General features: G+C 44.0%; 1 protein-coding gene across 4 annotated transcripts in view; it reads left to right on the top strand.

Annotated features, from left to right (window-relative positions):
* EGF (epidermal growth factor) overlaps nt 1–21,903 on the top strand; it is a 65,026-nt gene that overhangs the window by 9,192 nt on the left and 33,931 nt on the right. For 2 of the 4 annotated variants that reach the window (XM_069459207.1, XM_069459206.1), the window contains exons 2-12: nt 3,079–3,278; nt 5,422–5,603; nt 6,393–6,620; nt 7,385–7,587; nt 12,822–12,947; nt 13,792–13,914; nt 15,580–15,702; nt 16,972–17,100; nt 18,582–18,718; nt 20,605–20,753; nt 21,761–21,865. In XM_069459207.1, the coding sequence (XP_069315308.1) occupies nt 3,079–3,278; nt 5,422–5,603; nt 6,393–6,620; nt 7,385–7,587; nt 12,822–12,947; nt 13,792–13,914; nt 15,580–15,702; nt 16,972–17,100; nt 18,582–18,718; nt 20,605–20,753; nt 21,761–21,865 (1,705 nt within the window). The remainder of the gene's footprint in view (nt 1–3,078; nt 3,279–5,421; nt 5,604–6,392; nt 6,621–7,384; nt 7,588–12,821; nt 12,948–13,791; nt 13,915–15,579; nt 15,703–16,971; nt 17,101–18,581; nt 18,719–20,604; nt 20,754–21,760; nt 21,866–21,903) is intronic. The other 2 variants (XM_069459208.1, XM_069459209.1) reach the window with 1 other exon arrangement.

Here is a 21,903-nt window from a genome sequence, read left to right as displayed (position 1 = left end):
ACTCCCACGGACTCCCAGCCGGGAAAAGAAGAACTTCTTATGTTGAGAAATGTTTGGTTTCTGCCGCCTACTTTCAATCAAAGCCTGATTTCTGTAATTGACTTCCTGGGCCTTGGAGGCCCGGTTCTTTGTAGTCACCAACCAAAGCCTTTATGTGTCCCCAACAATCTGGACTCTTTCCTAATTCCTGAAGATCCCGTACTAATCCCTAGGTTGAAAAGTCAGAGGTTCCCATTGATGTGCTGTGACCTGTTTGCTGTGTTTGGTTTGTGTCCCTTAGAAATGATGTCCCATTTTCTACACACTTCCCTCTCCCTGAACCGCACTCAAAATAAACGTTGTAGGTTTTGACGTGGGAAAGCTTTAGCTGTTCAAACATGCACACCTGTTGACATCCAAACCCACAGATCGTACCACACACCGATGTTTGCAGAGTCCTTGACAGGTCTGAAAAAACACCGCCTTATTTGTCAGTTTCAGTGGTAGAACAGAATAATGACTATCTCACCAAGCCTAATTCTCCATGTGTTTCATTTTCTTTGAAATCATATTATATTTCATTTTTGCAAATACAGCCCGGGCCCCGATTTGCATAAAATGATGCTGACAGCGTAGGGAAAATGAACAGTGTTTGGGGGAGAAATGGAATTAGAATCAGTTACGCAAGTAAAATGAAGATCCTGACGTCTTGGCACATGAGGACCCGGATCAAGGCAGGAAAGGGTTGGAGAGCAATGGACCGGAAGCAGAGTCCCTGGGCTCTAATTCCAACTCCACCACCAGCCAGTGGTGGGACTTTGGGAAACATCATTGAATTTCCTCTTTCTAACTAGATCCATGTTTTCCGGGTTCACCAAGACAAGAGAACCACCCAGAGTGTCTTCAAAAACAAGATTGGTAACCCTCATCCCCGCCATATTGAATTATGGGAATCTCAAGGGTAGGGATACGCAATACACACACACACACACACACACACACACACATGCCCTACCCTGCGTGATTCTTTTGAACAAACAATTTGGGGAAATACTGAACTAGGAAATATCTAGAGTCTTCCAGTTCCAAGATGCTATGATTTGCCCTTGGATGGGCAAAATCTGAACATCAAATGTATTAATTTTTCATACTTTGACTTGGTATTTTTATAATTATTCGCTATTTGGTTTTTGAGAAGTGAACGCAATGATGTATGTTTTATGGATTTAAGTATCTTCAGATTCCTCTTTTCTCTCTGCTTTATTGACTAATACCTGGCTCATCTAGTTCATGGTGCTATATTGAGGATAAACAAGATCCAGATGTGAAAATGTATTATTATTATTACTGTTAGTAAAATAACTACCATAGAACAAGCTCTTCTTTTACAAATATGATAGATCTGTTGGTCTCTATGGATTTGTTCGTATTGGTAAAAGCCCAGACAAACAAAAAAAAACCACAATTATTTCTTCATTAATTTAGTGACTTATTCAAAATTTTTGACTACCTATTATGTACAAAGACTTGCATTATGTTCCAGGAGAAGGAATCTTAAAAGGTTTAGAATACCTTTCCTTTCTCCTTTTTTAAATGTGGAAACCTCCTATTTAGTGATACTTTGAAATAGCTAACATGTTGATCTCACCAAATGTATCAATGTATCAGAAAATTAACAGTATGTGTTAGACACATTGATTCAGTTTATAGGGAGTGCACAGCACACATATCAAAGAGGACTCCTGGCAAAACCCACAGGCCTGTAGAAATCTGTGGGGTATGATTTAGCAGCTGCGGGTTTGGATGTCTTTTCTGCGTGTCTTCCTTTTCTCCATGGTTCGCTGCTCTATTAGAGATGAGTTATACCCACGTTCCAGTCCCGGGGCTCAAATCCAAACAGTCATACAACCTGTGCAGTGAAATCTGGATTGTGGGGACAAGCAGTGGCCAGTGATATATATGTGGTCCTCCACGATTCATCAAATACTTGCACATTTATAATTTCATTTCCTTTCCTCTGTAATCCTCGGATGAAGGCAGAGGGGTCCCATGAGATGTCCGGAGAAGCTGGTGGGCCAGGACTGGAGAGGAGGCCTCTGGGAATCTCCAGCTGGAGTGACAGCAGGGGCTGGGCCCCCCCATGGCTGTGCAGAGGGATTGTGTTGTCACCAGGATAAGGGAAGAGCAATTGGAGCTAATTCCCTTGGACATTTATGCTGGCACCTTTTTCAAACTCACGATCTTACAGTTCTCCCTGCCTCTTGTATCGTTATTCCGATATATCCTCTAAAGTGGAGTTGATGTTTCCTGACTCTAGAACATACTCCCTGAGTAAGAGGATGTCAGACCATCCTTTTGTTTACTCCCTAGGACAATAGACACATCTGTGAAGTCCCATTAAGGTCTTCAGGTCTAACGGTAAAGCAGAATACAGTACGCCCAGCAGGGAAGCAAGAACGTGCTAGAATTCTCTTCCGCCTCCCTACTCATCCCCAGGGATGCCATCGTTTTCTAAAGGCAGAGTGGCCAGAGCTTCCTGACCCTGGGTCAGGAGAGACCAAAGAAACTAATTGGACTGCAGGGAGTGAAATCATTCCCTGGAGTCCTCTTGCATCAAAGGCAAGCTCGGCGTGGAGTCCTCCAGTAACTAGCACTGAGGTTTCCAAAGAAGGGATCAAGTTCCCAAGCCGAGGTGGAGTATTGGGGTGTCAGAATGGGTAGGTGGCCATCCCCTGGGACAGGAATCAACCCCAGATACATAGGGTGAGGGGACCACACAAAGCCCTATAGGAACTAAGCAATCCAGCGAGGCCCACGACCTAGATTTAGCAAATAAAAATGCAGAGCTCCCAGTTACATTTGAATTTCAGGTAGACAGAGAATAATTTTTTAGGGCAAGTGTGGCCCATGCAATAAATATGGAATTCTATGTGAACCTCTACAGAAACTCTTTATACTATTGACTTGATTTAAAACATAAAACCAGGAATTAAATATTATTTCTGCTTGTGTTGGCTGTCATGGGGAAGTATTTTTTTTTTTTTTTAAATCAGAGAAAGGATTGAAAATATACAGTTTGGTTTCTTTCTTTCCGCTTAGGTCCTGCACCCTTCTTAATTTTCTCCCGTGGAAATAGTATCTTTCGGATTGATTTGGAAGGAACAAATCATGAGCTATTGGTGGCGGATGCCGGCGCCTCGCTGATCATGGACTTTCATTACAAGGAGGAAAGAATCTATTGGGTGGATTTAGAAAGACAACTTTTGCAAAGAGTTTTTCTGAATGGGTCAAGGCAAGAGGTAAAATACCATTACCCCTGGCACTCAAGGGATTTTTGTACAGGCTGACAAATGTAATATATTGAATTCTTATCATTCAGATACATGGAAGTTACATTATGGTTCAAATGTGTGTCTGTGAAACGCAAGTATTTATTTATCTGCACCTATGGTTATATAGTATGGAATAGGCCCACACATTGTTACTCAGAAGCCCCCAAAGGAGACAGGGAGGATAGGAATGTATTATAATTTTGAAGATATTTAAGTTTATTAAGTCAGATCACCATTTTATGCTTAAGACAGATTATTTGCATGATGATTTTTTTGTTGTTGTTGTTGAGACAGAGTCTCACTTTGTTGCCCAGGCTAGAGTGAGTACCGTGGCATCAGTCTAGCTCACAGCAACCTCAGACTCCTCGGCTTAAGCGATCCTACTGCCTCAGCCTCCCAAGTAGCTGGGACTACAGGCATGCGCCACTATGCCCGGCTAATTTTTTTTTTTATATAGATTTTTAGTTGTCCATATAATGTCTTTCTATTTTTAGTAGAGACGGGGTCTCGCTCAGGCTGGTCTCGAACTCCTGACCTCGAGCGATCCACCCGCCTCGGCCTCCCAGAGTGCTAGGATTACAGGCGTGAGCCACCGCGCCCGGCCGATTTTTTTTTGATATTTGCACGATACCCCAGTGGTTCTCAGCTGGGGGAAGGGAGAGTGACTTTTGTCCCTCAGGGGACATTGTGGCAATTTCTGGAAACAGTTTTGGTTGTCACACGTGGGTAGGGTAGGAGGGTGGAGATACCACTGGCATCTGGTGGATAGAGGCCAGGGATGCTGCTAAAAATCTTTCAATACGCAGGACAGCGCCATGATAAAGAATTATCCAGCCCAAAATGCCAACAGTGCTGAGACTGACAAACCCTGTTTTATCCATATAAAATCTCTGTCATGGGTTTTGTCACCTGACATGTAAGAAGAAAAATTTCTTTCTTTTTATTCTCAAGGTGTTTGCTCTCTACCAAAAAAAAAAAAAAAAAAAAAACCCAAGCAGATGACAGATGTAAAGTATTTTACTTCAAGTTGCTACAAAAGATCCTTAATCTTTCTTTTTAGCTGGTAGAATGCTTAAATGAGTCCCAGGAGGAATGTTCTCTCAAATATTTGGAGATGGATTACGAAGAGCACGTGACTAGAAAAACTTCAAGTATTTATTCCCAACACAAAGTACCCACTGTTTTGGGTTTTTTTTCCCCCAACCAAAACTTTCTCCCTCCAATTATTCTTAAAAGCTTCAATTAGGTGCTAATCTGTTTTATCAGGTCTCTAATACTTGCTAATCTCACTTTTAACAAGGATGGCTGCTCATTACTCTCCAGCTTCCTGGTGGTATAGCTGCAAAATCTTGAGTCTAAGAATCTGCAGGGTTTCTTGCCACAGAACAAGAAAAACTTCAAATAGTTATGAATTTATGTCACGTCATTAGGAAAGGATTGGCCTGAAGTCCAAAATTTGGCCATTAATATTCCTCTGGGTTAAAACCTTGTTTGTAGGCTGGGCACAGTGGTTCATACCTGTAATCCCAGCATTCTGGGAGGCCGAGGCGGGAGGATCGTTTGAGCTCAGGAGTTCGAGACCAGCCTGAGCAAGAGCAAGACCCCATCTCTACTAAAAATAGAAAGAAATTATATGGACAGCTAAAATTATATATAGAGAAAAAAATTAGCTGGGCATGGTGGCGCATGCCTGTAGTCCCAGCTACTCGGGAGGCTGAGGCAGGAGGATCGCTTGAGCCCAGGAGTTTGAGGTTGCTGTGAGCGAGGCTGACGCCACGGCACTCTAGCCTGGGAAACAGAGTGAGACTCTGTCTCAAAAAAAAAAAAAAAAAAAATAGTGTATAGGACAATTTTCAGTTTCGAAGCTGTGAAATAAATACGATGGCCAGAAATATTTACTTGCAGGGTGGGATTGGAGGTGAGGGTTAATATTGCTGTATCAAAACAAAGACACCATTATCTGTGACTATTTTAGCAATTAAATAATTTTGGGAATGTGTAAAAATGACAAATACTTAAAAGAATAGACTTTTTATACATAACAATAAAAATAATTTTGTTGTTGTGAATGAGGAAATATTAATAACAATTTTGAAATTTGATTTTGCAGAGAGTGTGCAATGTAGAGAAAAATGTTTCTGGAATGGCAATCAATTGGATAAATGAAGAAGTTATTTGGTCCAATCAACAGGAAGGAATTATTACAGTAACAGATATGAAAGGAAATAACTCCCGTGTTCTTTTAAGTGCCTTAAAATATCCTGCCAATATAGCAGTTGATCCAGTAGCAAGGTAAATTCCGCTGTATTCAGACATCGAAATGGATTTCAAAATCTAATGAAGGGCCGGGCGCAGTGGCTCACGCCTGTAATCCTAGCACTCTGGGAGGCCGAGGCGGGAGGATCGCTCGAGGTCAGGAGTTCGAGACCAGCCTGAGCAAGAGCGAGACCCTGTCTCTACTAAAAAATAGAAAGAAATTAATTGGACAACTAAAAATGTATAGGAAAAAAAAATTAGCCGGGCACGGTGGCACATGTCTGTAGTCCCAGCTATTCGGGAGGCTGAAGCAGGAGGATCGCTGGAGCCCAGGAGTTTGAGGTTGCTGTGAGCTAGGCTGATGCCACAGCACTCTAGCCTGGGCAACAGAGTGACACTCTGTCTCAAACAAAACAAAACAAAACAAAAAAACCCAACAACAACAAAAAAACCCTAATAAAGACTCACAGAATTGTTACATTTTGAACTCAAAGGGACCTGTTCATTCAGACTAAGGCCCTCTTTTACAACACACAAATCCCATTTTCAAGAGGACAGTTGTCTGGATTCGAACTCAGCCGGGCTCCCTCCACAAACCCTCCTAACTACCACGGTTTTTCTGCTATAGAAGCATAATTCTCCTTCTAACTTGAAATCACATGTCATTTCCACACTGGGGCAATGCATACTGGTTGAATTGAATTTTCATTCACAATAGTCCACCCTGTCCTGGGCAGGCACTGGGGGCAGCTGTCACAGTGGGAGAGTGGCCATCGAAGGGACTGTCGGTTCCATCACGGATCTACGTAATATGTTTGCTCCCAGGTTGATATTCTGGTCCTCGGAGCGGCCCGGCAGCCTTCAGAGAGCAGGTCTCAGCGGTGGGGAGGTGAAGACTCTCCTGGAGACGTCACAGATGATAACGGCCATGTCACTAGATGTGCCCGCCAAGAGGCTCTTTTGGATCCAGCACAACGGAGAAGGAAGCAATTCTCCTATCTGTTCCTGTGACTACGACGGAGGTTCCGTCCACCTTAGCAAATATCAAACCCAGTAAGTTTTGCTTTTGGTATAAGATGAAACAATGATCATTTGAAGTTTGTGAGATAAATTAACCTTGTCCCCTAAACTAGCGCGGTGGGGCATCACGTAGATTTTGGAGTCCAAAAGCCTTGAGTTCAAGGGCCGGATTCACCATTGATTAGTGGAATGACTGTGGGGAGGTTCCAGAACTTTTCTCTGACCCTCATTTTCCTTTAACACGAAGATGATCACGGTAGCTGTGTCTTGGGATCGTTGTGAAGACATAGTACATAAATGCAAATAAAAATAATCAACGGGGTATTTGGCATATAGTAAGTTCTCACATGGTGGCCAGAGTCATCCTTGTTGGAATTATGATGCCAAATGTTTTGTGAAGCACTTGCCTTTCGTTGGCTTTCGTTCGCCGGCAACTGGCCGCCCACCCTGTGGCAAGAGCAGCAATGAGTCAAGTGTGAAATTGACGCCACTGAAACCCACGCTTTACCCCGTTTTTATTTTCTCCTCTATTGTCATCACACTTAGCTGACGACTAAGAGACTAATGAGACAATGAGTCTGGAGCTAGAAATTATATCCTATTAGTTCAGATTCTGATGACACAAATACAATTATCAACTTAATATACTTTTTCTGATCCTAAATGAGAAACAATGCAAAAGACAGGTGGTTAAAATTCAAACAATAAATTGAAACGAAGTAACATTTTAATAAGCCAAGGAACAAATGTCCTGCCATTTCTTCCTCCCTCTCCCCCCCCCCCGGGTTGCTTCTTAGGCACAATGTGTTTGCAATGTCCCTTTTTGGTGACCGTATCTTCTATTCAACACGGAAAACGAAGATCGTTTGGATAGCCAACAAACACACTGGGAAGGACATGGTTAGAATTAGCCTCGATCCATCAATCGTACCACCTGGCGAACTTAAAGTAGTGCATCCGCTCATGCAGCCCACGGCCAAGGACGAAGCTCAGGAGTCTGGTGAGTCACCTTTGACCTCCGGTACACGGTCCCCATCCACATACTTGCTCGAGTTGAGACACTAACACTCTGTAGGGGGAGAAATAATTTTCTCTTCAATCCTCATAAGTTCTTATTTGGCATGAACCCCTGTAACAAAAGACAGATAAACAAGAGAAAAGCAATTAGAAATTTATTACCATGCACATTCCACAGATACGTGGGAGACACCTAGGAAATGAGTAGGTCTCCAAGAGGTGGCTTTAAATTCCAGCTTAGAGAGCATCCTCAGCAAAGAACAGTAGAGTTTTAGAGAAGGGACAAGACAAAGGAAAAAGACTTGGAGTTTTTACTGGCAGCGACTCGGGGGAAGGCAAATAAATGGCTGATAAAGGCCAGTTAATAAAGCTTGTTAGCGTAGATACCTCCGGAGCCACCCCTAGGCCAGGAGGGTCTAAAATCGTCTTCAGCCGTGAATTTTTGTTCTCCCTGGCAGAGAGGGGAGGCTGGATGCCTTTGGTCTTTGTAAATCTATGTCCTGCTTTTAGGCAATTCGAGGAAGAGCAGAGAACTTTCTTGCTGCTTTCTTGCTGCTTTCTTGCTGCTTCCGAATCATTCAGCTCAACAACCCTTCATATTTAGAGGGGCATATTCTGGTCTCCTACAAGGTCATCCCTAATTTCTCTCCAGAGAATTCCCCCAATCCTATGGCACCTACTGCACTTTGCCATCATTGTCTGTCTTCTTAAATCCCTTAGTCCTGGGAGGACAGGACCTCTCCATTGTCTTCCCAACGCCTAGAAGACTTTCATGAAGAGGAGTTGAAAGAATCAATGGAAAGAAAAAAAATCCTTTGGCACTCTCTCCCCTAAATAATATCCTAAGGAATAAGGTTTAAAGATAATATACGATCTAAATACATATTGCCTTCCTGACTAACACAAGTCCCCTATTGAGTGTGTACCAAATTATATGCTCTGGGCTTTCCCTCCAGTATCTCACTTAGTTGTCACCACAACCCTATGCATTGGATGTGATAATTAGTATCGTTTTATAGATTCAAAATCTGAGGTTTGGAGATGTCGCAATAGCTTGCTCAAGGTCAGTCACTGTGGAGGAACTGGGATTCGAACTCAGGTAGACTGATAGCTTGCTGTCTCCCTCACTAAACTCTCACCGTTAGCTATCATTTCATACTTTATTTATTTATTTTTTTGAGACAGAGTCTCACTGTGTCACCCGGGCTAGAGTGCTGTGGCATCAGCCTCGCTCACAGCAACCTCAAACTCCTGGGCTCAAGCGATCCTCCTGCCTCAGCCTCCCGAGTAGCTGGGACTACAGGCATGTGCCACCATGCCAGGCTAATTTTTCTATATATATTTTTAGGTGTCCATATAATTTCTTTCTATTTTTAGTAGAGACAGGGTCTCGCTCTTGGGGCTCAGGCTGGTCTCAAACTCCTGACCTCGAGCGATCCTCCCACCTCGGCCTCCCAGAGTGCTAAGATTACAGACGTGAGCCGCTGCGCCCGGCCTCATTTTGATTATTGCATTGCTGGAGTGTCTGCTGTAAAACCGTGGTTATTTGGAAACCTCTGGAAAAGAATCATCCTGGAAAGATCAATATTTTTTCGTATAATTTTGGATTGTCAGTTTAAACACACGAAGCTCTGTTATTTTTCGTAGAAATCTCAGTAAGATAGGGATTGCTGTATTTCTCTAACATCATTCACAGTTACTGATGTTTTCTTAGTGACCAGAGTCAGATTTACAGAGATGCGTGCTACTGGAGCGGGTGTAGGATTGGTCTGGGGGCAAAGCTGGGTTTATAACATAGATTTGCCCTGACGCCAAATGGCTGCCATTTGCAATGACTTCTAAACACCCGGGACTGCTCTTTCTCATGCTTACGTCTTCTTTCTTGCTATGGCTCTCACATCTTGCTGATCTCCACGTGCATGGCTGTGGCCGCTGTTTATTTCCTCATCTGAGGCTTTTTCTTGCCATCTGTTTGTTCAGGAAATCGGATCATTAGTCCTGTAGGGATGGGATAATAACTTCAGAAGCTATTGATTATCACTGCCCAGACCCGTGTTTTTATTAGAGGCTCAGAGTGATGACATTCTAATTCTATCATTGCTTCTGCATGTATTAGCTGGAATTCTTACATAAAGAACCTACCCACATTAGATACATGATTTCCCTGAGGAGGAGCTTTTATAGAAAAGGTAAAATCCAACGCTTGATCCTCTCCCTTAATTTACCTGTTTTCAGAATAAAGAGTTAATGTCTCCGTATCCGGTCATTGACGGTGACCGTCTAGAATGCGAGCCGGAGGCTCTGTCTGGGCTCAGCAAAAAGGAACACTGGAATCATTTAGTCACTTCTACCACCAAGGCATGCAGGTGGTGGCAGTGGAGAACACACATCTGGTATTTTCCATCTTCCTGCTACGGGCCGGCCAGGCTGTCAGAGCAGGAGCAAATGAAACAAGACTGGGTGGGCTTGAGGGGCTCTTCCAAGAGTAAAAAGCATTTATTTTTTAACTGCTTAGAGGCTGTTGATTTGTTTACTTTCCGATTTTTAAAGGAGTTCAGATGGCTAAGGATCCCAAGTAGCTGAGTTCTGCCCAGGTGACTTCTTTGTATGATGATTAGCAATTCCAACTGCACAAAATGACCACCATGGCACAATCTTCCTTGTACAGCCGTTCACGGATAAGAATAAATTTCTGTGCTGTACCGTTTGAGACGTTGTTTGAGCAAGTTGAGGCAGTTATTTTTTGAGAGCTCACTAATGGGAAAGACAATAAACAAAGGAAACAAGAATATAACTGTGGGTCTCTTTAGAATTTTCACAAAACCCCCTATTATATTTTATATATTTATGTATATACACACACAAGTACTTATATATACATGCGCATAAGTGTACAAACACACAGAGTTTCATGTGTATGGTAAAGAGAGAGGGTCTACAATCAGAAGGCTTGGGGCGGAGTGGTAGTTCTATTCGTAGTTCTATTATTCTATTATTACCGATCCCTGACAAGCCACTATTTCCGAATCTGTAAAAGTGGAAGGTGACGCTTTGCTTTGCATAGCTCAGGGCTGGTTATGAAAATGAAATATGATACTGTGTATGCTTTATAAAGTGCTATTCCAGTTTTTTATTGTGCGTGAGATATTGGGGATGCTGACTATTTGGTTACAAGAGTGATTCAAGGCCGGGCGCGGTGGCTCACGCCTGTCATCCCAGCACTCTGGGAGGCCGAGGCGGGAGGATCGCTTGAGGTCAGGAGTTCGAGACCAGCCTGAGCAAGAGCGAGACCCCCCCCCCATCTCTACTAAAAATAGAAAGAAATTATCTGGCCAAGTAAAAATCTATATAGAAAAAATTAGCCGGGCATGGTGGTGCATGCCTGTAGTCCCAGCTACTTGGGAGGCTGAGACAGGAGGATGGCGTGAGCCCAGGAGTCTGAGGTTGCTGTGAGCGAGGCTGATGCCACTGCACTCTAGCCTGGGGAACAGAGAGAGACTCTGTTTCAAAAAAAAAAAAGAGTGATTCAAGTGAATGGGTTGGGATGGAAGAGACCAGAAAGGCTTTGTTGAGGAGGTGAGTCTTACACAGAACTTGAGGTAGGAAAAGAAGATGTGTTCAGGGCAGAAAAGCAGGCCGGGGAATCCCAGGTGCACTGTTTCAGAACTGGGCCAGGGTAAATCTATAGATCCGCACGGCCGTAGTAAAGCTCACGAGCGCCTGTCTGTTGTTCAGGCAGTTACTGAAGGTGCAGTTGGTGGACATCAAACTCCACGATTAGGAGCTTTAATTGATCTCAAAGGTAATTAAGCCCCAGTGCTCAGCTCTGAGGTCAGCGGCAGCAGGCTGAGCATGGGCTTTGGCCTGTTTGGAAGCTAAAGAACAGCAGAAGATTAAGGAGATTAAACAAAAATGTAACCCTCAATCCTCTGTGTTTTGCCACTTCCTAAAATGACCTTTTAGCATGTTTAGTGTCTGAATTCAGGTCACGTCATCAGCACACCCAAGCAGAGAATAATGATTAGTTTCCCGTCCATGTTCATTATTGAAGAGTAATACATTACTCTTAATGTACTTTTTTTTTTTTCGGAGACAGAGTCTCACTCTGCTGCCTGGGCTAGAGTGCCGTGGCGTCAGCCTCGCTCACAGCAACCTCAAACTCCTGAGCTCAAGCGATCCTCCTGCCTCAGCCTCCCGAGTAGCTGGGACTACAGGCATGTGCCACCATGCCCGGCTAATTTTTTCTATATATATATTTAGCTGTCCATATAATTTCTTTCTATTTTTAGTAGAGACAGGGGTCTCGCTCTTGCTCAGGCTGGTCTCGAACTCCTGATCTCCAGCGATCCTCCCACCTCAGCCTCCCAGAGTGCTGGGATTACAGGCGTGAGCCACCGTGCCCGGCCTTAATGTACTTTTCATAAGTACCACTAAAGCCATCAACAGCATGGCAGGGTGGAAAGAGCACTAGGCTGGCACGTGACAATCTGTTTGAGTTCTTACTCTAAGGTCGACTGGAAATTCAAAGAGAAAACAAGGGAGCTAGGTTGCAGGTGACATAAGAGCTTGTGGACGCATTCCAGGTGTTGGCTTTTATATGATTGTACAGCCACCACAACAGGTGCTATTGGGACTGTAAACGTGAGCAGGGTACATGCCTTATCCTCAGCTCATCAGTTAATGGAAAAAACATGCACGTACATCATTGTGACCGTGACAATGGTGACGATAATAAGTCCAGGCGAGAGGCAGGAGAAAGGAACGGGGAAAGAAAGAGAAATAATAGTGGATCTCGTTGTCTTCATTCGTTTGATTCTGTTAACTATATTGTAAGCGGTGAAGGTTTGAGCTTTTTTTATGCCTTCAACAGATATTTCCTTTTCAGAATTTATGTGCTGCTTTTGATAACAGAATGCAAAAGCTCCCACATAGGGTTGGGTATTTGCAACCTAAGGAATGACGTCTCCGGCTAATTAAGAGGCCCTGTCCCGAGAGCCACTGCAGAAGTGACACAGTTGGAGAAATACACAGTCCGGAATGCGGGGAGGGCGGCTGCAGGGGGCGACTCGCCATCAGCGGCCACCTGGGTGGAAGAGCCAGTCCTGCTGACGTCGTCGTCGTCGCAGGGAGACAAAACCTCTTAAGAACCAGGAAGGGACCAAGCATTGTCCCCCGTCAAAACACGTCTCCGCTGCAAATAAACCACCTTCTCTCTAGAGCAGAAACTTTGCAAACTGAGGAAAGGAGACTGCCCCGGCGGTGCCTGCAGGCGCGACCCCCAGGCTCAGCAGTGCGCGTGCGCGGAGGGATACGCCGCGAGCCCGGACGGGCTGTCCTGCGAAGGTAACGCCGCTGCTTGCGGCCGGGGCGCTGCTGGACCGGCGGCTCGTCTTCGGTGGGCCACCCTGAGCCTCAGGGGGAAACCAACTTCAAGTCCACTCACTCCTTCCCCACCCCGCGCCCCCCAGAAAAGCATTTTTAATTTTTTTTTCTTCTGTTTTTAAGGCCTTTATTGATACTTTCAGGTCTTTATAGCTTGCGTCTCTAGATCAAACACTCTCAGAGGCTGCTCGGGTGATTGATCTAAGGCCGGGATTCCCTGAACGGACTATATATGGAGCTGTGTGCATTTGCGTGCAAAATTTCAGTATAGGCAATTTTTTTTAAGGCAATTTTTTTAAGGGGGGGGGGGTGAGACGTCAGGTAAATCTAACATCTGCCTGTTACTTATAGCCCCCTGCTCACCTGGGACCAGGGGAGGAAAGCCCTGGCGTAGAAGCATTGAGCTGGAAGGACTGGTGCTTCAGCCAGAGGCAGGAGGCTGGGAACGTCCCCCCTGTCACTCTCAAAGGGTGAAAAGCAGAGTAGGAAACGTCCTCAGAGCTCTGGAGTCCCTGACTTAAACGGCATGTTAATCCTTTCAAGGGAAATAGTAGCACTTTTTCTCCAAGGGTAATTCTCATGCCTGTGTTTGAAAGTATAAGCTGTGACAGAATAGAAGTGGCTTTCAGGATCATTGAACTGACTTCCTTCATCCTTTGCTGGAGTTGGAAAAACACGCTTTCCCTGGCCGGTGATAACCTCTCTAAGCGTAAGATGCTCCCCTTTGTGTTGAGGATTAGCGATATCCCAGTGTGTTCATACTTTCAAAAATAACCGTCTGTGTTTTCCTGTTGTCGTTGTACAGATGTCAACGAATGTGCCTTTTGGAATCACGGCTGCACTCTTGGCTGTGAAAACACGCCCGGGTCCTACTACTGCACGTGCCCTGCAGGGTTTGTTCTGCTTCCTGATGGGAAGCGATGTCATCGTAAGTCACAGGAGCAAATATTTATTGTACTGTTTTTCTTCATTTGCAATGAAGACAAATGAAGGTGGCTGCCATCTGGCTTCGTGGTCCTCAATCAGCAGTGTGCATCAGAATAAGCGTGGAGTTTTGTTTTGTTTTGGTTTTTAAAACATGCAAGACTGGCCGGGCGCGGTGGCTCATGCCTGTAATCCTAGCACTCTGGGAGGCCGAGGCGGGAGGATCGCTCGAGGTCAGGAGTTCGAGACCAGCCTGAGCAAGAGCGAGACCCCCGTCTCTACTAAAAATAAAAAGAAATTATCTGGCCAACTAAAAATCTATATAGAAAAAATTAGCCGGGCATGGTGGCGCATGCCTGTAGTCCCAGCTACTTGGGAGGCTGAGGCAGGAGGATCACTTAAGCCCAGGAGTTTGAGGTTGCTGTGAGCTAGGCTGAAGCCACAGCACTCTAGCCCAGGCAGAGCAAGACTCTGATTCTAGTTCTGATTTTTCTTTTTAATTATTAAGCGGAATGCCTTTTTTAGTTGTCCAGCTAATTTCTTTCTATTTTTAGTAGAGACAGGGGTCTCACTCTTGCTCAGGCTGGAATCGAACTCCTGACCTCTAGCGATCCTCCCACCTCGGCCTCCCAGAGTGCTAGTGTTTTCCCTTTAAATCTTTACTTTACTTGGAATTTATTTTGATGTATGGGGTAAGGTAGGGATTTAACTTTGTCCCCAAATCATTACTTTGTTACTTCTCCTCCATTTATTGGATGATCTTTCACATGCTCGTTGACTTAAAATAAATCACAGTACAATTATTATGTAAGCTCTTCTAAAATGAGCTTTCTATCCTGTTCTATTATCCTCTGTCTATTCCTGCACCTGTTCCCCACTATTTTAACGATTGCACCTTTATCATACATTTTGATATTTGTTCAGAGCCTCTCATTTCTCTGCCTGTACCTGACCACACTCACAAAACCTCCTTCGTTTTTCTTCCACATGGAATTTGTTTTCCAGATGAACTTGACAGTCACGGGTCAAGTTTCCTTTAAAATATTTTGGAGTTTTGGTGACTAATAACTTTAAAAACTCTTATTTGCTATGAAAGGAATTTAGAGGAAACGAGAGTCATTCTCCAAAATCGGAGGTCTGTCTTTAAGTTTTCTAGATCTGAATTTTTTTCTTTATTTTTATATCTCCATGGCCAGAGCATTTCGTAAATGTTGGATCTTTATTTAACCTGGTCATTTTAGGGTAGCATTTTTTTTTTTTTTTTTTCCTGAGACAGAGTCTCACTCTGTTGCCCAGGCTAGAGTGAGTGCCGTGGCGTTAGCCTAGCTCACAGCAACCTCAAACTCCTGAGCTCAAGCGATCCTCCTGTCTCAGCCTCCCGAGTAGCTGGGACTACAGGCATGCACCACCATGCCCGGCTAATTTTTTCTATATATATTTTTAGCTGTCCATATAATTTCTTTCTATTTTTAGTAGAGATGGGGTCTCGCTCTTGCTCAGGCTGGTCTCGAACTCCTGAGCTCAAACAATCCGCCCACCTCGGCCTCCCAGAGTGCTGGGATTACAGGCGCGAGCCACCGCGCCCGGCCATAGGGTAGCATTTTTGTTGATTGTAATAAATTTTCACAGACTTGATTTGACACTAATTTTGACATTGCTCTTCATCAAGAGTACGTTTCCTGCCCGAGCAATGTATCCGGCTGCGGCCATGACTGTGTCTTGACATCAGAGGGTCCCCTGTGTTTCTGTCCTGAAGGGTCAGTGCTTGCGACAGATGGAAAAACCTGCAGCGGTAAGTTTGTTTCCCTTTTGTTTGAAAACATACATGTTCTAAGTGACACGTGAAAATCCATCTTATTGCCAAAGGAAAATAGATTTTCCAATAGTATACATTGAAAGATACTTATCTTTCAGAAAAGTGTATTTGAGGAAAAGAAAAAAGAAAAAGATAACTTATCCAACAAATTAATATATAGCTTTACATTGGGTTTTTCTGTTTTGTTTTGTTTATTTTTTATTTTTTTATTATTTAATTTTTTTTTTTTTGAGACAGAGTCTCCCTCTGTCGCCTGGGCTAGAATGTCGTGGTGTCAGCCTCACTCACAGCAACCTCAAACTCCTGGGCTCAAGCGATCCTCCTGCCTCAGCCTCCCGAGTAGCTGGGACTACAGGCATGCGCCACCATGCCTGGCTAATTTTTTCTATATATTTTTAGTTGGCCATATAATTTCTTTCTATTTTTAGTAGAGACGGGGTCTCGCACTTGCTCAGGCTGGTCTTGAACTCCTGACCTCAAGCGATCCTCCTGCCTCGGCCTCCCAGAGTGCTGGGATGACAGGCATGAGCCACCTCGCCCGGCCTTGTTTTGTTTTTAAGACAGCATAGTGCAGTGGTTATGAGCAAGAGCTTGAAGTTATGCAGCCCTGAGGTGGCATTGCCAGTTACTAGCAGTTTGGACTTGGGTCTAGTTACTTACCCTCTCCTAGTTTCTGTCTCTGCATCCGCAGGGGTACTGATGCTTGCCTCCTGGATTACATGAGACGGCAGAAACGGAGTGCTTTGCTTGTTCCTTGCATCTAATAACTACCTCTGCTTTTATCTGCAGAGACTTAAGCATTTAACTGGATATAACTCAAGATTAGCAGAAGAGCTATGTGTGGCTTTTTGATCTTTTAATAAAGAAAGCAAAAGAAGTCGAAAATGTGAGAGAGGGAAAAAAATGGATTACTCACTGGCATGTTAGACCAGCTGCCAAACTGATCAAATGTATTTTTTATTCCAGCCAGCTGCCTGTACACTTGTTCTTGAACTCACTGGCAGAACAAGAGGACAGGGGCCACTGGAATGTGGAGGATTAACATCCAAGATGTTGGGTCATAGGGAGGAGGGCACTGTGACATTTTTGCCTTGAATCTCTGAAAAATAACCTTGATTGTAGCAGTAGAGATGATTGTGTATGGTTTTGAAAAGCAACATGTGGTTGGCTTAGTCCAACACTTTGATGAGAAATTGTTATATTTTGAATGACATAGCGTCATTACCAAGCAATTGTTCTTTGTAGGCTGTTCGTCACCTGATAACGGTGGCTGTGGCCAGCTCTGCATTCGTCTCAGCCCGGTGTCCTGGGAGTGCGGTTGTCTTCCTGGGTATGATCTACAACTGGACAAAAAAAGCTGTGAAGCTTCTTCAGGTTAGTGCTGTGGTTGTCTGAAGGTGTGTCCCTGCAAAAGGATTGCATGCAGGCCGGGCGCGGTGGCTCACGCCTGTCATCCTAGCACTCTGGGAGGCCGAGGCGGGAGGATCACTCGAGGGCAGGAGTTCCAGACCAGCCTGAGCAAGAGCGAGACCCCTTCTCTACTAAAAATAGAAAGAAATGATATGGACAGCTAAAAATATATATAGAAAAAATTAGCCGGGCATGGTGGTGCATGCCTGTAGTCCCAGCTACTCGGGAGGCTGAGGCAGGAGGATCCCTTGAGCCCAGGAGTTGGAGGTTGCTGTGAGCTAGGCTGACGCCACGGCACTCACTCTAGCCCGGGCAACAGAGCGAGACTCTGTCTCAAAAAAAAAAAAAAAAAAAAGATTGCATGAAAATAACATTTCATTTAGAAAGATAGAAACTGGCATTGCGTTTGGCCTCTGCATAGAAAATCTGATTTGGTATTTTGGGAAATAGAAAAAAAATCACATTGCAAATGGGAATAATATAAGTAATAACAACATTAATAATCATGTTTTTGAGCAATATTTCTAGGGTATTAATAATTAACACCCAGCAAAGATTTGCCATAATGTCAAATATGGTGTTTTCAGTATTTGAGAAAGTCATGACTAGAATGGTCTCAGAACACTTTACAGTTAAGAGATGTTTAATAAATATTTCTTGATTGATTTGCTCTTCATCTCTCTATTGAATAGAACAATCACGATACTTTGATAAATCCTGTGCTTTTCATATCCAAATTTAATATGCAGTTTGTATGCTCCGGCTGTTTTTTTCATCTTCTGATATCACATCTCTTGTTCGTTCAACGGCCTTGTAAATTCTGGATTTAGACCAGATTGATTTAGTCTCTTTTGAAGGTTCGTTATGCTTAGCATTATGCTGGGATAGCATGATGATGATCGCATGTAGATTGCCGTACAGAGAACTCCATGCTGTTCATGGCTCAGGGCCTTAGTTAATAGGGCGTCATCTTGGTCCTGAAAATGATCAGGGGCCTTGTTATTAACTCAAATAATAATGATGCCTCCCTTTCAGAAGTGCCCAGGCCAGGGAAGGTGTTTTATTCAGACGTGAATGTATATAATCTGTATAATCTAATATTAATATTTCAGTATGTGTGAATCGGGGAGATGAACAGACCTAAGACTTACATCGCTTAGCTGTGGTGTTAGTTATCTAACGCTGGCTCTTTCTCTAAGTAATTTGCTTTTAAAAGCAGACACCTAGACAGGGAAGATGGCAGTGGCGAAATTCTGGCAATACGTCACCTTATGGAAGAGGAAGTCTTCCTGCCTGTCTTTACCTGCGCCGCACTGGCAGGAAATTGAGAAAACAAGTACTGCAGAAATTGCAGAAAAGGGTGCAATGAAAGGGGAGCGTCGGAAGCGCCTCTTGGGTTCTAGGGCAGGTTTTAAATGCAGCCTTATTCGAAATTTGGTTGACAGGACCCCAGCCATTTTTGCTGTTTGCCAATTCGCAAGACATTCGACACATGCATTTCGATGGGACAGATTATAGAACCCTGCTCGGCCAGCAGATGGGAGTGGTTTTTGCTCTGGATCATGACCCGGTGGAGAACAAGGTATGGGTTTTGCCACTTGAACAGATGTGGACGTGCTTTAAGGACAGAGGAGAGGATTCTGTCCTAACAGGTGACCTGGCCTGCTTGCAAATGCTCTGCTGAGCTCCGAACAACCAGGCAGAGAACAAGTTAAATACAGACCCGGGAGCCTCGTTTGAGAAACTTTAAGGACTTTCCTGCCATCATCACCCTACCCTGGTCCTTGCTGTGATTCAGCCATTTTGATTGGGGACAGTTGTGCCAGATAGATCTTCAGTTTAGTTTCCTCTTTGGGGGATGACAGTGGGGAGCTAGCACGGTGACATGCACGCAGAAGTTGCTCCTAGATAGATTTTTGATGATTTGCGGGTAATGGGAGGAGTGAAGGAGTGGGGGTTGGGGTTGGGAAATAGGAAGTAAGGGTGAGTCATTTGCATTTAATATATATCATTGAGGAAGGGGATTCAGTGACCTCTTAACCGTGAAAATCAGGGAAGGTAAGTGTTAAGGCTCAAGCGGGAATGGCAGTCTAACTCATCACATTATTTACATAATCGTTTTACATGAGACTTTTTTGTATATCATTTAGAATTTCTAAATTATCAACCTAATCAGCTGGCCATTGGTCTTTAATTTCTTTTTTTTTTTTTTTAATTTTTTTTTGTTTTTGTTTTTTCTGAGACAGAGTCTCGCTTTGTTGCCCAGGCTAGAGTGCCGTGGCATCAGCCTCGCTCACAGCAACCTCCAACTCCTGGGCTCAAGCAATCCTCCTGCCTCAGCCTCCCATGTAGCTGGGACTACAGGCATGCGCCACCATGCCTGGCTAATACTTTCTATATATATTTTTAGCTGTCCATATAATTTCCTTCTATTTTTAGTAGAGACGGGGTCTTGCTCTTGCTCAGGCTGGTCTCGAACTCCTGAGCTCAAACGATCCTCCCGCCTCGGCCTCCCGGAGTTCTAGGATTACAGGTGTGAGCCACCACGCCCAGCCGGTCTTTAATTTCTTAGCAGTATTTGTGCTAGGTTAGAATGTGCTTGAAATGATGGTGCAGGGTCCTTGGGAGACTAGTCACCCACTGATGATAAAGTTACGTAGCTGTAAATCTCCTTCCATAATTATTTAATTATTACCACATGGTACATTAATTCCTAGCATTTTTAAACTCTGTGCTTTTGTTTTTTCCTGATTTAAAGCAGTCTGGTAAATGGCCAAAAGAGACAGAGTGAGGCAAATTGATTCTGGGTTTAAGAGGTGTGCACTGATAGCCAAATACAACCACTTTTGCACACTAATGTTTTGCAATTCAACACTAGCAAACAATTTTTCTTTCTTTTCCCTGAACTGAATCCATATGGCTCCATAGAACAATTACATTAACAGAATCAAATAGTAAATAGAAAACAATCCGTCCAAGATTAATTTATTACCAAACTAGTTTTTTTTTTTTTTTCCTGCACCGTCCGTATTTTCACGGTGAGGTGTATAAGGAGATCTACAATGAATTTGAAGTCGGGTGGTTATTTTCATTTTTCGGATCGGTGTTCTCATTTTCTTGCTGTTCAAACTGTGGTCTTTGAACCAGCAGCAAAACCTCACCGGGAGCTTGTTAGAACTGTAGGTTCTTGGGCTCCACCCCTGAGCACTGAACCCGAATCTGCAGCTTAAAAAGATTCAGAAGATTCATGTGGGCATTAGAGTTTGAGAAGCACAATCTTAATGGAATATTAAGGTTACACGTATCTGGGAAGCAACATAGTTGGAGTGTAGTCTCAGGTGTGGTTATCTCCAAAGCCAGACTCTACAATTACACTTTGCAACCTAAAGTTTTACTAGCGCCATTTGTATGTACGCCACGTGAGTTTTTTGAAACAAATCAGAGATGCCTATGTTCTCTTTTTTGTAGATGTACTTTGCCCACACGGCCCTGAAGTGGATAGAGAGGGCTAATCTGGATGGCTCCCAGCGAGAGAGGCTCGTTGAGGAAGCAGTGGGTGTTCCAGAAGGTCTTGCCGTGGACTGGATCGGCCGTAGGTTCTACTGGACAGACAGAGGGTACGTTTCCTGCTTTAGTTTTGAGCTGTGTGGGCTGGGAGTGAGGGCACAGGTAATACTGCTGGCTTCATCCTCCACTTTGGATGCAGATAAATATCGCTGGGTACTTGGCTAGGATTTGGGGAAAGAGGCCCCCTGCTGCTGTCCACACCTCCCCTGTCCCCTGGCCCCTTCCCACCGCCAAGGAGGGCTCTCCTTCTTCCATCACAGTTGGATGTGTATCCATGGGAGGGTTTTGAAAATGAAGAAAGCAGCATGTGTTTTTGTAGTTCAGGTTGCTATTAATAGAGAAACCCCAAGCCTGTCTGAATACAATATATAATAAACATTCTCCAAGCACCTGCTGTGGATATGAGGGTCTCTCCCAGATTGCATGGGAGATACAAAGTGGGAGATGAGCTCCACCTTTTCAGTTAGCTTGGTTTGGCTGGGGAGAGGAGGTATATTTCTCCAGCAAGAACTTAATACAGGGCCGGGTGTGGTGGCTCATGCCTGTCATCCTAGCACTCTGAGAGGCCGAGGAGGGAGGATCGCTCGAGGTCAGGAGTTCGAGACCAGCCTGAGCAAGAGTGAGACCCCCGTCTCTACTAAAAATAGAAAGAAATTAGCTGGACAACTAAAAATATATAGAAAAAATTAGCCGGGCATGGTGGCGCATGCCTGTAGTCCCAGCTACTCGGGAGGCTGAGGCAGGAGGATCGCTTGAGGCCAGGAGTTTGAGGTTGCTGTAAGCTAGGCTGATGCCATGACACTCTAGCCCGGGCAACAAAGCGAGACTCTGTCTCAAAAAAAAAAAAAAAAAAAAAAAAAATTGCATTAAAAAAAATTAAACTTGTGTGCTTGTTGGGGCTATAATATTTTATTTGTGTGTGTGTGTTTGTGAACGTACGAGGCGGGAAGCTAGTTTGGGATGCCTGTCTTTGTATTACAGGAACAGGGAAAAGGAGTGTTTTTGCTCGAAAAGCAAAGTTGCTGTAACAAATCTCTTTATATGACATACATTTTAGGAAATCTCTCATTGAAGGGAGTGATCTAAATGGAAAACATCGGGAAATAATCATTAAGGAGAACATTTCTCAACCTCGAGGAATTGCTGTTCATCCAGTGGCCGAGTAGGTATTTGTGAAAATAAGGCACCTTTTGGCAGAGG

Source organism: Eulemur rufifrons, chromosome 26 (assembly GCF_041146395.1).
Source record: "Eulemur rufifrons isolate Redbay chromosome 26, OSU_ERuf_1, whole genome shotgun sequence".
Lineage (NCBI taxonomy): Eukaryota > Metazoa > Chordata > Mammalia > Primates > Lemuridae > Eulemur > Eulemur rufifrons.
The sequence above is the reverse complement of the archived record's forward strand: the minus strand, read 5'-3'. Positions and strand labels throughout refer to the sequence as shown.